Source organism: Candida oxycetoniae (genome assembly GCF_023343755.2).
Source record: "Candida oxycetoniae strain CBS 10844 chromosome Unknown scaffold35, whole genome shotgun sequence".
NCBI lineage: Eukaryota > Fungi > Ascomycota > Pichiomycetes > Serinales > Debaryomycetaceae > Lodderomyces > Lodderomyces oxycetoniae.
In genome coordinates, this window is record NW_026055462.1 from 38,296 (window position 1) to 54,239 (window position 15,944).

Below are 15,944 nucleotides of genomic sequence, written 5' to 3' on the forward strand. Positions count from 1 at the left end.
GATGACACTATCTAGCGAAGCGCGGCACTATTGAGCAAAGCGAGATAGTGTCGTTGACAGTCAATGCTCGCTCTGCTCGATAGTGTCGTTCGATAGTGTCAATGGCAGTCAGTGCTGCTCCACTATCTCGCTTTGCTCGATAGTGTAGTTTGATAGTGTAGTTCGATAGTGTCGTTCGATGCCCATCGCGATTGGTATTTTTTTTTCAATTTTTCAGCATGATTGAAACACATCATCATCATCATCATCATTATTTCTAGCTAAACAAAAAAAAAGGGTTTATGATCTTGAAAAGAAGGTGGTTGAATCTTTCTGCAATAATGTCTCAGTCTACCCCTTCTACAGCCCCTTTGTCGGCAATGTCTGCTCTCAAAAAGCCTAGTGTTAAGCAGCCAGAGTGGCATCAACCGAAAAGCATATCCAATATTGACGAGCCCAAATTGATCATCTATAATTCTTTAACTCGCGCTAAAAATGAGTTTATCCCCATTAAACCTGGACATATAACATGGTATAGCTGTGGTCCTACTGTATATGACCATTCGCATATGGGTCATGCACGTAACTATGTTTCTACTGATATTTGTCGTAGAATATTGGAGAATTACTTTGGTTTTAATGTCAACTTTATCCAAAACGTTACCGATATAGACGATAAGATTATCATTGCTGCTAGACAGCAATACTTGTTTGAGGAGAAGATTACCAAAACTCACCCCGAATTGAGCAATGAGCTATTAGAACAAGCAAAGATTTTTCTAGAGCATTATGTTTCAAAGAATCTTCCTGAATTCAAGGGGGATCTTGAGAGTGATTTTGCTCGATGGTCTGGGTCAATTGAGAATTTCGAAGAATTGAAAGCTAGTAAACCAAAATTTCCCATGTATCTCGCGGCAGCGCTGAGAGCATACAATGCAATCTATGGCGAGCCCAGCGAGTTTCCAGTGTTTTTGTCGAATATTCAAGATGTAGCCGTTGTTTATTTGGATGAGAAATATGGAGCATCTGTTACCGATCCACGAATTTTCAAAAAATTACCTTCATATTGGGAAAACAAATACAATGAGGATATGAGAAAACTCAATGTACTTGCACCAACAATTACCACGAGGGTTTCGGAGTATATACCTGATATTGTTGAATATGTTGACAAAATCATCTCCAATGGCTATGCATACAAAACGGAGGATGGGTCCGTTTACTTTGACACTGTCAAGTATGAACATTCAAAGCACGATTACGCAAAGTTGCAACCATGGAACAAGGGTGATATGAGTTTGATTAATGATGGTGAAGGTTCATTGAGTTTGGGTAGTTCTAAACGCAATTCTAGTGATTTTGCATTGTGGAAGGCATCAAAACCAGGTGAGCCAGCATGGGACTCGAAATGGGGTAAAGGTAGACCAGGGTGGCACATTGAGTGTTCTGTTATGGCTTCTGACATTGGAGGCTCTCAATTGGATATTCATAGCGGTGGTATCGATTTGTGTTTTCCTCATCACGATAATGAATTGGCGCAATCTGAAGCATATTTTGATAATCAGCAGTGGGTCAATTATTTCATGCATAACGGCCACTTGCACATTCAAGGACAAAAAATGTCCAAGTCGTTGAAGAATTTCATAACGATTAATGACGCATTAAAAGAATACAGCTCGAGGCAGTTGCGGTTGGTATTTGCATTGAATCCGTGGGAAAAGCCTTTGGACTTTAAAGATGCATTGATAAGCGAAGTAAAGTCTATTGAGTCTACATTTAATAAATTTTTTACCAATGTTCGTGCATTGCTTAATGACTACAAGCACAAGGTTGAGATTGGAGAAGACATTAGCAAAAGAGTAACTGAAGTTGAAAAGCAATTGTTTTGTGATTTAAAACAAACGCAAGACGACGTGGATGTTGCTTTTAAGGACAACTTATCAAGCGGTCAAGCAATTAGAAGCTTATTGAACTTGGTTTCGAAAGCAAATAATTATATCCAGCAGACATCAACGGGAAAAGTAAAACTCAAAATCGAAGCATTGGTGCTGATCACGAGGTGGATTCTGAAGATCTTGAACGTTTTAGGTTTCGATGCAAGAGCAGACGAATTAGGTTGGAGAGATGAAAGTGAAGGAGGCAGTAGTGGTGGTGGTGGAAGCAATGGTGGCACGTCTAGTGAAGAAATTGCCATGCCATATGTCAAGGCTTTAGCACAATTCAGAGACAATGTTCGTAATTTGGCGATAAATAAAGCAGAGTTAAAAGAGTTTTTATTAGCTTCAGACGAGATCAGATCACAACTTGTTCTGTTGGGGGTTTCTTTAGATGATAAACCCGACGGATCTGCTTTGGTCAAGTTTCTCAATCAAACTGAGAAGTTACAATTACTTGAACAACAAGAAGCCAAGGCAAAGTTGTTAGCTGAGAAGCAAGCGAAAAAGAGACAACAAGAAGCAATAAAAGCGCAAAAGGAAGCTGAAAAATTGGCCAAAATGAAAATAAAGCCAAGTGATTTATTCAAAGATGACAAATTGTACAAGGAATATGACGAGATGGGAATTCCTACAGTTGATGCTAATGGAGAAGAGATTAGCAAGAGTATGAGGAAAAAATTGCTTAAGCAATACCAGCAACAAGAAAAGCTTTATGATGAGTATTTGAAGTTGAATAAGTAAATGAATAAATAAATCAACACTATCGACACTATCGACACTATCGACACTATCGAGCAGAGCGAGATAGTGGAGCATACTGACCTCTTACATACATGGACACTATCGAACAAACCTGTGTTTGACACTATCGAGCAGAGCGAGATAGTGGAGCACACTGACCTCTTACATACATGGACATAGACACTGACCTCTTACATACATGGACATAGACACTGACCTCTTACATACATAAACACTGACCTCTTACATACATAGACACTATCGAGAAAACCCGTGTGCTCCACTATCTCGCTCTGCTCGATAATGGAACACACTGACCTCTTACATACATAGACACTATCGAGCAAACCCGTGTGTCAATTGATAAATAAATAAATAAGCTTTGTCGTAAAAGAAGGCGAGAAAAAATGAGAAAAGCGAGAAAAGCGGATGCTACCATTTGTTTGTCGGAAAAAAGATTTTCTGTCGTAAAAAAAAAGAAAAATGAGAAAAGCGAGAAATGGGGGGCTACCATTTGCTTGTCGGAAAAAAGATTTCCTGTCGCGACAATACTCGAGGCTCTTTTTCTTCTTTTTTTTGTTTCGACGCGTCGCGACGCGTCTCTAATTTTTTTTTTTTCAATTTTTCAATTTTCCATTTCTTCAACCTTTTGAACAACGTTGGGGTTTAAAACGTTGAGTGTAGTGGCAAGCCATTGGCGAATTACTGAAGGTTCATGGGTCGGTTAATTGGAATAGAGCTTTATAACTTCAAGTCGTACAGAGGGAAGGCCGTCATAGGGTTAGGCACCTCGAAATTCACGTCAATCATTGGTCCTAATGGTTCAGGTAAATCCAATTTGATGGATGCAATATCATTTGTGTTGGGTGTTAGCTCTTCGCAATTGCGATCACAGAGTGTTAAGGATTTGATATACCGAGGACGTAAAAGCAGGGAGACGGGTGATGATGATAACGATACGCTATCGGACAAATTTGAGAGAGATCCCCAGACAGCTTATGTAGTAGCGACATACGAGAGGGAAGACGGTGAAATTCTAAAATTCAAGAGGAACGTTTCGATAAATGGGTCAACAGAATACCAAATCAATGGCAAATCCGTAACGAGACTCAATTATACGCTGGTGCTACAACTGGAGAACATTTTGATAAAAGCTAGGAATTTTTTGGTTTTCCAGGGTGATGTTGAACAAATTGCATCTCAAGCGCCAAAAGATCTCACGTCAATGATTGAGCATATTAGCGGATCAAAAGAATATGCCAAAGAGTATGACAAACTAAAAGATGAGATGGAAAAAGCCCATGAAGTTACAAATAGTTTATTTTCAAGAAAGAGGACTTTAAATTCCGAATCTAAGCAGTATAAAGAACAAGCTTCAGAGCAACGTCAATTTGAAAAACAGCTCATCTTAAGAAATGACATAATCAAAAAGATAAATTTGTTCAAACTCTATCATAATGAAAAGAAGCACTATCAGTTGCAAGATAGCATCAAAGAAAAGAGTACTGATTTGAAAAGGTTGAAGGAGGAAATGCGTTTAAAGGAAGCAACATTCAAATCATTAACTGCAGATTACTCCAAATCAGTGTTGGAGCTTAAAGCTCATGCTAAAGAGATTGACAATTGTAAGCAAAAAATAGAATCAACTAAGCGAGATCTAATCCCCGTTAATACCAGCAAATTATCATTGGAATCCAAAATCGAGTCGCAGAAGCGTAAAATATCAGATTTGGATCTGGAACTCGACTCTCAACAATTGCAGATAAAAAGCTTGATGCGACAGTTGAAGGAATCACAAAAATTGTTCAACGAATTTGAAGAGGAGAACAACAACAAGAATGCCTCACTTAATGAGTTGTCCTCCTCACTGAAAGTGCCAAAAGAAGGACGTATAGAATACGAAATATTGAGGTCTGACTATTTGGCTTCAAGCGGATCAGACTTGGAAGAGCAACTTTCCTTATTTTTAACTGAAAAGGAGAAAATAGCTGCAAGTATAAGGAGTCTTGAAAATCAAAAGTCCAATGTAGCTGGCAGGATTCATGAACTTAAGTCAGAGCTCAATTTGAATTTGAAACCAAAACTTGATGATATGGTAAATGAAATCAATCAAGTATTGAATAGCAAAGCCGAAAAGGTTCAAGTTCGTGACAAGCTAATTGAAGAAAAAGATAGTCACAACAAGCAAGAGCTTCAAATAAACACAAGGTTACGAGATGTATTATTGAAATTGGAAGAGTTGTCTTGCCAGCAGCGTGAATCCAATAAACAAAAGAAATTAAGAGAAAACGTGTCCATATTGAAGAGATTATTACCAGGAGGATCAATCAAGGGAATAGTGCATGAATTAGTCGAGCCTTCTCAACGAAAATACGAATGTGCATTGCTGACATTATTAGGCAGAAATTCTGATGCAATCATTGTTAAGAGTGCAGCTACAGCTTACAAGTGCATTGAAATCTTAAAAGAAAGACGTGCCGGTTTGGCAACTTTCATACCATTGGACTCAATTGAATCTGAACCAATTGATCTTAACTACTTGAGATCCATAAGTGAAGGTGGTGATACAGTTCCGGGTGTAGATGTGGTTGAGTATAGTGACAAAGAGTTAGAACCAGCCATTAACTACATCATTGGCAACACCTTGGTCACAAAAGACATAGCAGTTGCAAGATCTCTTAGATGGAATTCCAATCTTTCTTTTGAGAATAAAATCATTACACTTCAAGGCTCGGTAATACACAAGTCTGGGCAGATGACCGGTGGTTACCAACAGCAAAAGTCGTCAGCAAGTGTTAGCTGGGACAAACAAGAGTGGAGGAGATTAAATGAACAAAAAGAAAGTTTACTCAATCAATTGGCAAAGTTGCAAGAGTCTAAACCAAAGGAAATGGAAATTAAGATGTTGGCCGAGGAAATCAGTTTGTTGGATGACAAGCTTCCTACATTGAAAAATCAAAAAACGAGTGTGGAGAGAACCATTAAAGAACGAGAAGACGAAATTGCATTTCAAAGTCAACAATGTGCTGAATTCAAAACTGCTATACAGAACAATGAGTTAAAGTCTAGGGATATCGATACGAATGTTTCACGAGTTTCTGAGCGCATCAAAACTTTGAAAGATGGAATATTTGAGAACTTTTGTGTCAAGTGGGGGCTTGAAAATGGAATTAGTTCCTATGAAGAGTTACATGATGGTAGTAGCGCAAGAGCAAGAACCAAAGAGAGATTACAGTTTGTAAAAGCTGTATCAGTTTTGAACAATAAGGTAAATTTTGAAAAAGCCCGATATCAAGAAACTGAGCGCAGAAAGAATGCTCTACAGAACCAAATCTCGGACTTGGAAAAAGATATGGAGAATGTTATAAATCAACAAAAAACGTTGATGGAGAAGTTGGATGTTTTTGAAGCCGAACTTGATATTTTGAAAGCAGAAAAGAATAAAATATACTCCAAGTCGCAGTCAAAGTCCAAAGTCTCCAAATCGGTTGAAGCCGATATCAACGAACTTTGTCTTGAAATATCTGCATTGGCGAAACTGATTATTCAACAAGAGGAAACTTTACTAAAGGTTGATACTGACAGAGGTAACTTGTTGAAAAATTGCAAGATACAAAACATTTTTGTACCTTTGCTAAGTGACGGCGACCTCAGCACAATTCCTGTTGTTGGAGATGACTCAGAAGAAGCAATGGAGGTTTTGTATAACATCAAAGTTGACTATGAAATGCTTGATGATAAGTACAAGGAATCAAATAATCCGCGGGTTGAGATTGAGCTTGAAGCCTCGTTGCAAAGTACTATTGAGATCTTGGAAAAACTAACACCTAATAGCAAAGCTATGGAGAGGTTTAAAGATGTAGAGGAGAGACTCAGAAGTTACGATATGGACTATAGCGCTGCTAGACAGAATGAGCGGAAAGCTAGTGAAAAGTTTAGAAAAGTCAAGGATTTAAGGTATGAAAAATTTATGCAAGCTTTTAATCATATTTCCGGTTGTATCGACTCTACATATAAGGAGTTAACAAAGTCTCGCATGTTCAATATGGGAGGTTCTGCATATTTGATGTTGGAAGACGAAGATACCCCCTTTTTATCAGGTGTCAAATATCATGCGGTACCTCCAATGAAAAGATTTGAGGACATGGAATTGTTGTCAGGTGGTGAGAAGACTATAGCGGCCCTAGCCTTGCTTTTTGCTATACATTCATTTCATCCTTCCCCCTTCTTTGTACTAGACGAAGTTGATGCTGCATTGGATAATAGTAATGTTGCGAGAATCGGTAACTTTATTAAAAATCATGCAAGTCAAAACCTACAATTCATTGTAATTTCTTTAAAAAGCAACCTTTACGAGAAATCGGATGCTCTAGTTGGAATCTATAGAGAGCAAAGAGAAAACTGTTCAAAAACCGTGACTCTTGATTTGAGTCAATACCAGGATGAAGAGCAACCAATACGTCTGGAAACCGCAGTTGCCACTTGATAGTATCTATATAACTGTAAAGATTATATATAGATATATGTATACCTGGAACTTAGAATTGTGAATTCGCCAACTCCATCTCTTCAATATATCCTTTATGACTGATTATTATGGGTACTGCTTATGGGTATCGCTTAAGGGAATTGCTTATGGGTATCTCTTAAGGAGCTTTTCTTAAGGGGCTTTTCTTAAGGGGTATTTCTTAAGGGGTATTTCTTAAGGGGCTTTTATTTTTTTTTCACTTGAAGCTCATCGCATCCAAGAATACTTTAATGGTTGGAGGATGCACCATCTTCATCACTTGATGTTGCGTCGAGTTTGTGCTGTTGCAGCTTGTAAATACCCACGTGTAGCTGGTCTTGGTCTATGTTTCTACTCGAGTACTTTACAAGTCCCCCAACGACAGCAGAGGCTACTGAATTTCTTGAATACATTCAAGAAGACCAAGAGAAGAAAGGATGTTTCTGATGCCACGCATCCCAGTAATATTACAGTACTTGAGATCAAGCAATTTTTACAAGAATATGCCAAAGAAAGCGGTTCAGATATATTGTTTGAGGATATTTGTAATCAGTATGATATCATCAAGGCATTTCTACCAGCACAGCGACAAGAACATGTCCTCTCCAACATTAAAGTTTGGCGCACCACTTGCAATGGAGACGGGATAGCAATAATACCCAAGTCAATGTATTGTTTTGAGTATACAGATTCTGAAAGCATTTTGGACAAGTATACCATAGTTCTAATTCCCAAGACAACCACGGGCGATAAGGTTAGGGTGTTGTTAAAGATGCATCACGAGTTTTATGCAGAAGGCGAGTTGATCGAGGTGACTAATGCAAATTCCAAGCATTCAAAGAGGAACGACGAGTTGGTGTTGTGCAAGCACTTTCGAGAGTGCAATGGCTGCCAATTGCAAATGTTGTCTTACGAGGAGCAGCTCAAGTTCAAGCAAGATGTCATAAAAAGGGCATTTTCCTATTTTTATCCTCAACTATCAATGAAATCCAACTTTGGTACGGTTGTAGGATCTCCGTTGCAATATGCATACAGGACGAAATTGACGCCTCACTTCGAGGTAAGAGACGGCAAGAACACGAAATTGGGATTTAAGCATGTAAATAATAGAGGAAAGTTGGACATTGAGCATTGTCCTATTGCCACTGTGGAGATAAATGAAAAATTGTCAAAGGCTAGAGACAAGTATTTGAATGAAGCCCCAATGGGACAACTCACATTACGACAGAGCTTAAGAGTTGATCACGGTACTGGTGAATTTATTCCAATAGCACTTGAGGGTCAAGATAAAGTTGTAGCCGAGAGAATTGAGGATTTTGTTTACCAGTTTGGTTCAAATTGCTTTTTTCAAAACAACAGTTCTATATTGTCTTTGGTTTTAGATTTGATCCGTTATCATTTGAAACAGTTGTCCAAACCAGTAACAAATATAGTTGACACGTATTGCGGTGTTGGTTTTTTTGGTATCGCATTATCACAGTTGCATCCGGAGATCAATGTGTTTGGCATCGATGTGAGCGAGTGGAGCATAAAATATGCACAGCATAATACCAAGTTGAACGGATTGGATCCAAAAAGAATTCAGTTTATTTTAGGTGACGCTTCAAAGATTTTCCAAAATGAAGATTTTGAAAAAGCCGGAATAAAAGGTGAAGATAGCGTCGTTATCATAGATCCGTCAAGGAAAGGATCAAATGAAGCCTTTTTAAAACAATTAGTCCAATTCAATCCTGCAATTATCATTTATATCAGCTGTAATGTGTTTACACAAGCTAGAGATTTGGCTACATTTGAAAAACTACAAGGTGAGAATGTAAAGTATGTTTTGGAGAATGTTGTGGGTTTTGATTTCTTCCCCCAAACAAAACACGTTGAATCTGTGGCAATATTGAAAAGAGTTTGAAAAACAAACTCCATACAAATACATACAGGGATTGTACCGGCTATCAATATTCACCGGCGCTTTTCAACAACTCATCAATAACATTAAGCATTGCTTCGACACCCCAAGATATTCTCATCCTTTGTTTTCTCCCTAATATAATATCACTGTTTTTCACATTTGTCGGTAGGAAATATTGTAAGCCTCTTAAAAGCGTGATCTCATCTTTAGCCTTTATTACTCTTTCAATCAATAACCTATCGTCAAATACGAGGTCATGTTTGGAGCTTTTATCTATAATCAACCCAGAACCAACTGAATTCTTTGTGGATTTTTTACCGAGCTGGTTTAAAAAGCTCACAAAAACCACTTCAGCAAACAATACGGAATCCATTGAGGTTGTTATAAAGTTGAATGTTCGAAGACTATGTAAAGGTAATGAATTTTCGGCTAACAAGTATCCATATAGTCTTCCCAAGTTCATAATCTTTTGCAACTTAGTTTCTTCATCAACATCGTTCAACCCCATGAAATTGGTTTCTTCTTCATCATCATCGCCATTGTCACCGCCACTGTGACCATCGAGCTCTTTGATTAGATCCCACAACATAAACTGGAATGTCTTTTTCAATGAGTGTGAGTCACATAACTTATTTGCCAAAATCGCGTAGTACGGATTCCACGATGGTTCCATTGTGGCACAATGTATCAACACCTTTGGTATATCACGCTCTTGGGCCCTTTTGAGAGCTAATTTATCCAATTTAGTTTTTGCATCAATATAATCAGTTGCTGACATTATTGAAATGAATATGGCTCGACGAATATCTGTATTCATTCTTTGTGCTTTAGCAAGCGCCATCCAGTTTGGTTCTGCCGTATCGAGAATATCACTTAATGCTACTTGGTCCACCACTACAGATTTGGAATCATTGCTTGCACCAGGAGTGGTGATACTATCATGCCCCTTCCAAGCAGATCCTACTAACCACCACTTTCCCCTGGTTTCAATGCTTTCAATATCCTCCAAAGAAGCTTGTATTGGTTCTCCGCCTAAGTTATTATTGATATGTCCCAAGAATTTCTTCAACCTGATGGATAATTGATGATTACCCTCATTCAACACTTTTAGCTTGTTATTCTTTAAAGATGATATTGTTTCAACCAAGAACTGAATTCTTGTATTTTTGGCTTCAGAAGGTAAACTTGCATATTTTTCGTTAAGTAGAAGCACAATATCCTTCAAGGAAGTAGGATCATCTGAGCGCATTAGGTTTCCCAGACTTTGAATCAACCTCAATAACAAATCGGCATTGCTTTCGTTTAAATTAATAATTAATTGCTTGATTAGATCGTATAATAGCCTTGATGAAACTAAATGAAACAAGTAAACAGAAGATAAAAGTGAGATTATATTTGAAGCTTCTTTGGAATTTGTCCTTGTAAGATGATACTCCTTGAACTTCTCCACTAATCTCTGAATGAAATATGCTCCAAATTCGACACCTTGTAATCGATAGAGTGCAACAACAACAGTAGCATGTAAGTAAACAAACGTATCCAAAAGACGACCTTGTTGTATGATACTATCAAGTATGATTTTGGTAATCTCCTCGTTGAGAACTTGCCTGGGGTGTGACATAAAAAGTGTTTGTAAATCATTAACAACTGTATTTATATTGGCTTCAGAAAGCTTGTTCAAAGGACCTTTGATTAGTTTACGAAGGTTTAGTAAGTCAGCAGAATCTCCATTAGATGTTTCCAAGGCCATCTTTCGACGTAATGCAGGCGGAACGTATTTTTGAGTCAATGAATCTGTCTCATCCGAACCACCAGGTGCAACATACGGATTCTCTTTTTCTCGTTCCTCCTCTTCAGAATCCTCCTCTATAGAATCCTCCTCTTCAGAATCGTCAACATCGTTAACCTCGCCTCTATCCTCAACCGTATTCGACTTAGAATCAGTATCGAAAGAAAAATCAAGTCCTTCCAATAAATCATCCAACCCATCGTCTTCATGACCCTTTGGTAACCTGTCATTCTTCTTAAGCCCTAGTTTCTTAGCATAATACTCGATATCGTTGTCGTCATTATCCCAAGAAAAAAAATCTGGTGTAGCAAATTTATCTTCCTTCTCCGTGTCAGTTTTGAGTCCTTTCAATCTTTTCAAATCATAGCCATCATGTTTCTGGTCCAGCTCACTTTCTTCTTCACCATCATCATCAAGCAGTTCATATACATCATCATCGTCAAGCAGTTCATATACATCATCATATTCATAGTCTTCTTTTGTTGCTCCTCTTGGAGCCATGGGAGTGGTCTTTAAAATCAGTTTTAGTTTTCCATTAGTTTTATTTACATCATTGTCAAACCCTTCAAATTCGGACTCCTCCTCTTCATCCTCTTCCATACTTGACCACTCATCATCCAAATCTTCCTCTTTCACTATCCTTAACTTTTCTCCATCATCATTATCCCTTTTGGCCAACTTTTTCATTTTCAACAAGCGTAAAGTTTCCAAAGGATCTGTAGTTTCGCCTGGACTAAATTCCTCCTCCTCAGAAAGTTCCACATCCTCAGAAAATTCCTCCTCCTCAGAAAGTTCCACATCCTCAGAAAATTCATCACCTGAAAGCTCGTCGTCTTTATCCAAATCCTCTTCCTTGACAATTCTAATATCCTCTCTCTTGCCATTTTTATTCCTTTCTCCTTTTAATTTCTTCAACTGTACTAATGGATCATCTTTATCTTCTTGCTCTTTTTCAGCCCTTTTCAGCTCTTTTTCAGCCGCTTTCAACCCTTTCAGCCCTTTTCTTGACACATTTCCTTCTAATTTCCTCTTTGCTTCTTTTAATTTCCGTAGTTGTTGCAACGGATCGTCTTCCAGCAGTTGAACGGGTTTGTTTCTCATTACAACACTATCTCGCTCGGCTCGATAGTGGAGCACGGGTTTGTTTCTCGTTACAACACTATCTCGCTCCGCTCGATAGTGTTGTTTTTGCTTCTTTTTCAATCTCTCCTCTTTCCTCTTTTCCTTCCTACAAAGTGGTTTCTGTGCATTCCTTTTCCTCTTGTGTCCTTTGGGTATTTGTCCCATAATATATCTAGAGTCATTCAGATCATACTCACCATTGGCTTCTTTAGCATTGATTTTTTCCAACAACTGAGTAGGAAGTCGCATAGACTGCGCCCCACCATCAACATCAGTCATCGTCATTATACAAACCACCCTTCTTCTTACCAAAAACCTCTTTTTTCACCTTGCTCCTCCTCATACAATGCCTCTAGGACTCTTTGAGATGAGATGAGATGAGCATCGCAAAAGGAAAAAAAAGTGAAAAATTCGACATATGGTAGCATAAATCAGTGGTAGCATGTAACATATGGTAGCACTTGACATCTGGGTTAGGTCTTAACATATGGTAGCTACTTCCTTTTTTTTTTTATTCAGAAGCAAAGCGAAAAGAAAAAAAAAAAAAAAAAAAACGTTGGGGGAGTGTGTGGCCCAATGGGGGAGGCGGTGGGGCGCGCGGGCACGACGCTTGCACGCGCGCTCGCTTGCCTTTATTGGACTCACCTTTTTGTTATATAGGCTTTGATATATAGGCTTGATATATAGGCTTGATATATAGGCTTGATATACGGGGGTTAGAAGAGTAGTATCAGCAGTAGTAGTAGTACCTGGGGGTTCAGAGGTGTGTTTTTTTTCAAAAATGTTCAACAGGTTCAAGTTAGATCTTGGGAAGTTTAAGGTTGATCTTAAAGTACTTGGTGATCTTCTAGTTTTAGCTGGTGCGGGTTTATCAGTGTACTACTTATTAAATGCGATAATAAATGAATATTTGGACAATACGATAAAGAATAAGCTGGCGGATAAGAAAGGTGCTGGGATATTGAAGAAGCTTCAGAGTAGCAATCCTCACTTGAAGAATATATCGCTCAATCAGTATGAGAAGTCGCTTCTTAGTTCCTTGGTTACACCTGAAGAGATATCCGTTACATTTGAGGATATTGGAGGGTTAAAGGATATTATCGATGAGCTAAGAGAAGCTGTTATTTTGCCCTTGACAGACCCCGAGATATTTGCGGCGCATCTGAACTTAATCAGCTCGCCCAAGGGCGTATTGTTTTACGGCCCGCCCGGCTGCGGCAAGACTATGTTGGCCAAAGCTATTGCTAAGGAAAGTGGCGCCTTTTTCCTTTCGATCAGAATGTCGACTGTTATGGACAAATGGTACGGAGAGTCAAATAAAATAACTGATGCTATATTCTCGTTGGCAAACAAGTTACAGCCATGTATAATATTTATCGATGAGATTGATTCCTTTTTGAGAGATAGATCATCAAGTGACCATGAGGTGAGCGCCATGTTGAAAGCCGAGTTTATGACATTATGGGACGGCTTAAAGTCGAACGGGCAGATTATGGTCTTGGGAGCAACAAACAGGAAGAACGATATCGACGAGGCGTTTTTAAGAAGAATGCCAAAAACGTTTGCTATTGGGAAACCCAATGCAGAACAACGCAAAGCCATTTTATCAAAGATACTTAAAGATGCCAAAATCGACAAGGAGAAATTCGATTTGGATTATATCGTTCAAAACACAAGAAATTTTAGTGGTTCAGATTTAAGAGAGTTGTGCCGAGAAGCGGCAATTTTACCAGTGAGAGAGTATATCAAGGAAAACTATGATTACAAAAATGGCAAACTCAGTCGAGATGAAAATGACGACTTGCCAGTTAGAGCATTGAAAACATCTGATTTTGAAAAAGTCAAGTCTGTTGCCTCTGCTGAAATGACAAGTATTTCAAGTCTAGCACTTGATTAAGGCGACACTATCGAGCAAAGCGAGCTAGTGGAGCAACACTGACTAGCGACACTATCGAGCGAAGCGAGCTAGTGGAGCAACACTGACTATCGACACTATCGAGCGAAGCGAGCTAGTGGAGCAACACTGACTATCGACACTATCGAGAGAAGCGAGCTAGTGGAGCAACACTGACTATCGACACTATCGAGCGAAGCGAGCTAGTGGAGCAACACTGACTATCGACACTATCGAGCGAAGCGAGCTAGTGGAGCAGTACTTTGTAGCAGCACTGACTGACTATCGACACTATCTCGCTTCGCTCGATAGTGTCGATAGCGTCACTGTCGCCGTATCACGTGATGAATTCTTTTTTCAATTGTATAACCCAATTCTTATTTTTAGTGTGAAAATTTTTCACTAGTACCACTATAGTAGTTTTCAATAGTATAGCTAGTGCTGCTCCAGTGACTAGTGACACTATCGCTCTGCTCGATAGTGGAATACTGGCTATGTATATGTGTCTATAGACTGGAATAATATATTAGTTCTCTGACACCAATATTTATTCTCTAGCATTGGGATCGTTTTTTTGACGTTCTCTTTACTAGGCCTCTTCGAAGATCCTTATACCCAGTAAATGGTATAATGATTCAAAGCGAGGCCCAAATGGAAATATCACAGATTAACTTGGCTGCTATCGTTGAGAATTAAAGGAAATCTTTATGTTTCATGGTAGTTGGCAAGATGGTAATGTAATTGCTTTATCAGTGAGACACCTACAAGCCTCACTATCGAGCGAAGCGAGATAGCGGAGCATTGAACAACGACACTATTAAACAACGACACTATTGAGTAACGACACTATCGAGCAGAGTGAGATAGTGGGGCACTGTCTGCCACCGATACACTCGAGGTGTAAGTTTTACGTTTTTCATAAGGGACAAGTACAAAAGAGTCCACTATCGAGCAGACAAGATAGTGGAGCACAGTGAGTAGCAACACTATAGAGCAAAGCTAGTCAGTGTCATCACAAGCTAGTCAGTGTCATCACAAGCTAGTCAATATTGCTCCACTTTGCTTTGCTCGATAGTGTCGCCAAATCTTTTCCCATTTTATGAATATGAATATAAATATATGAGTTCCCAACCATATAATCTCTAGAGGAACTTTAACGCCGTTTTAACCACGGCCTCCAAGTAGTAAAATTCTCCCATAACTATCGAGCAGAGCGAGATAGTGGAGCAGAAATGACTAGCTTCTACTCCATCCACTCTATCACAGCACTCTACCACTACAACTCACTACTACCACCACTACAACTCACTACTCTACCACCACAGCTCACTACTTCACCACTTGACTCTACTACTACAACTCACCACTCCACCACTTGACTCTACTACTCCACTTACTACCACTCCACTACTACCACCACAGCTCACTACCCTAACTCACCGCTCAATAACTCCACCACACCACTCCTCCACTCCACTCTACTTACAACCACTTTACTATTTATATGTCACCGAGCAAGCTGTCAGTTTGAATCTGATGAAATGCTTTATAGTCAATTTTACATATCGCTAGTCGCTCGCATTTTGGCTCGCTAGTCGCTCGCATTTTGGCTCGCTAGTCGCTCGCATTTTGGCTCGCTAGTCGCTCGCATTTTGGCTCGCTAGTCGCTCGCATTTTGGCTCGCTAGTCGCTCGCATTTTGGCTCGCTAGTCGCTCGCATTTTGGCTCGCTCGCCCGATTGGTGCGCACTTAATTGAAAAATTGCTACCAAATTGATCATTAAAGTAAATATGAAGCCTTTTAATTAGTAATATAAGATAATTAGCTGATTATAAGAATTAGCTTATTACAAGGGATTGGCTTATAAGGATTGGCTGGTGGTTAAAAGAGTTGGTAAGGTATCTTTTCATCTTGGTTATATCTTTCTGCACAGTGCTATTGGTCACTTGGTTCTGGTTCTTGCTTTTGAAATTTTTGTCCTAGTATTGCTATCAAGTGCTGGCGGTTAGATTTTCAAGTGCTGGTGGTTCTAATATCAAGTGCTGGTGGTTATCAAGTGTTGGTGGTTACAT

At 39.0% G+C, this 15,944-nt stretch overlaps 5 protein-coding genes across 5 annotated transcripts; 4 read left to right on the top strand and 1 right to left on the bottom strand. All coding sequences in view use genetic code 12, as the record gives it.

The window, feature by feature from the left end:
- Positions 1 to 320: 320 nt before the first annotated feature.
- On the top strand, positions 321 to 2,657 carry KGF56_003405 (cysteine--tRNA ligase; the record flags this gene model as incomplete). The annotated part of the gene is made up of 1 exon (XM_049324735.1): positions 321 to 2,657. One exon carries the CDS (start codon positions 321 to 323, stop codon positions 2,655 to 2,657), a length of 2,337 nt encoding a protein of 778 aa, XP_049179517.1.
- A 715-nt stretch (positions 2,658 to 3,372) lies between these two features.
- SMC1 (cohesin subunit) lies at positions 3,373 to 7,143 on the top strand (the record flags this gene model as incomplete). The annotated part of the gene is made up of 1 exon (XM_049324736.1): positions 3,373 to 7,143. The coding sequence occupies one exon, from the start codon at positions 3,373 to 3,375 to the stop codon at positions 7,141 to 7,143; it is 3,771 nt and encodes a 1,256-aa protein (XP_049179518.1).
- A 304-nt stretch (positions 7,144 to 7,447) lies between these two features.
- Positions 7,448 to 9,067, top strand: KGF56_003407 (uncharacterized protein; the record flags this gene model as incomplete). The annotated part of the gene is made up of 1 exon (XM_049324737.1): positions 7,448 to 9,067. One exon carries the CDS (start codon positions 7,448 to 7,450, stop codon positions 9,065 to 9,067), a length of 1,620 nt encoding a protein of 539 aa, XP_049179519.1.
- A 43-nt stretch (positions 9,068 to 9,110) lies between these two features.
- Positions 9,111 to 12,227, bottom strand: SGD1 (Sgd1p; the record flags this gene model as incomplete). The annotated part of the gene is made up of 1 exon (XM_049324738.1): positions 9,111 to 12,227. The coding sequence occupies one exon, from the start codon at positions 12,225 to 12,227 to the stop codon at positions 9,111 to 9,113; it is 3,117 nt and encodes a 1,038-aa protein (XP_049179520.1).
- A 532-nt stretch (positions 12,228 to 12,759) lies between these two features.
- On the top strand, positions 12,760 to 13,875 carry KGF56_003409 (uncharacterized protein; the record flags this gene model as incomplete). The annotated part of the gene is made up of 1 exon (XM_049324739.1): positions 12,760 to 13,875. The coding sequence occupies one exon, from the start codon at positions 12,760 to 12,762 to the stop codon at positions 13,873 to 13,875; it is 1,116 nt and encodes a 371-aa protein (XP_049179521.1).
- Positions 13,876 to 15,944: the final 2,069 nt, after the last annotated feature.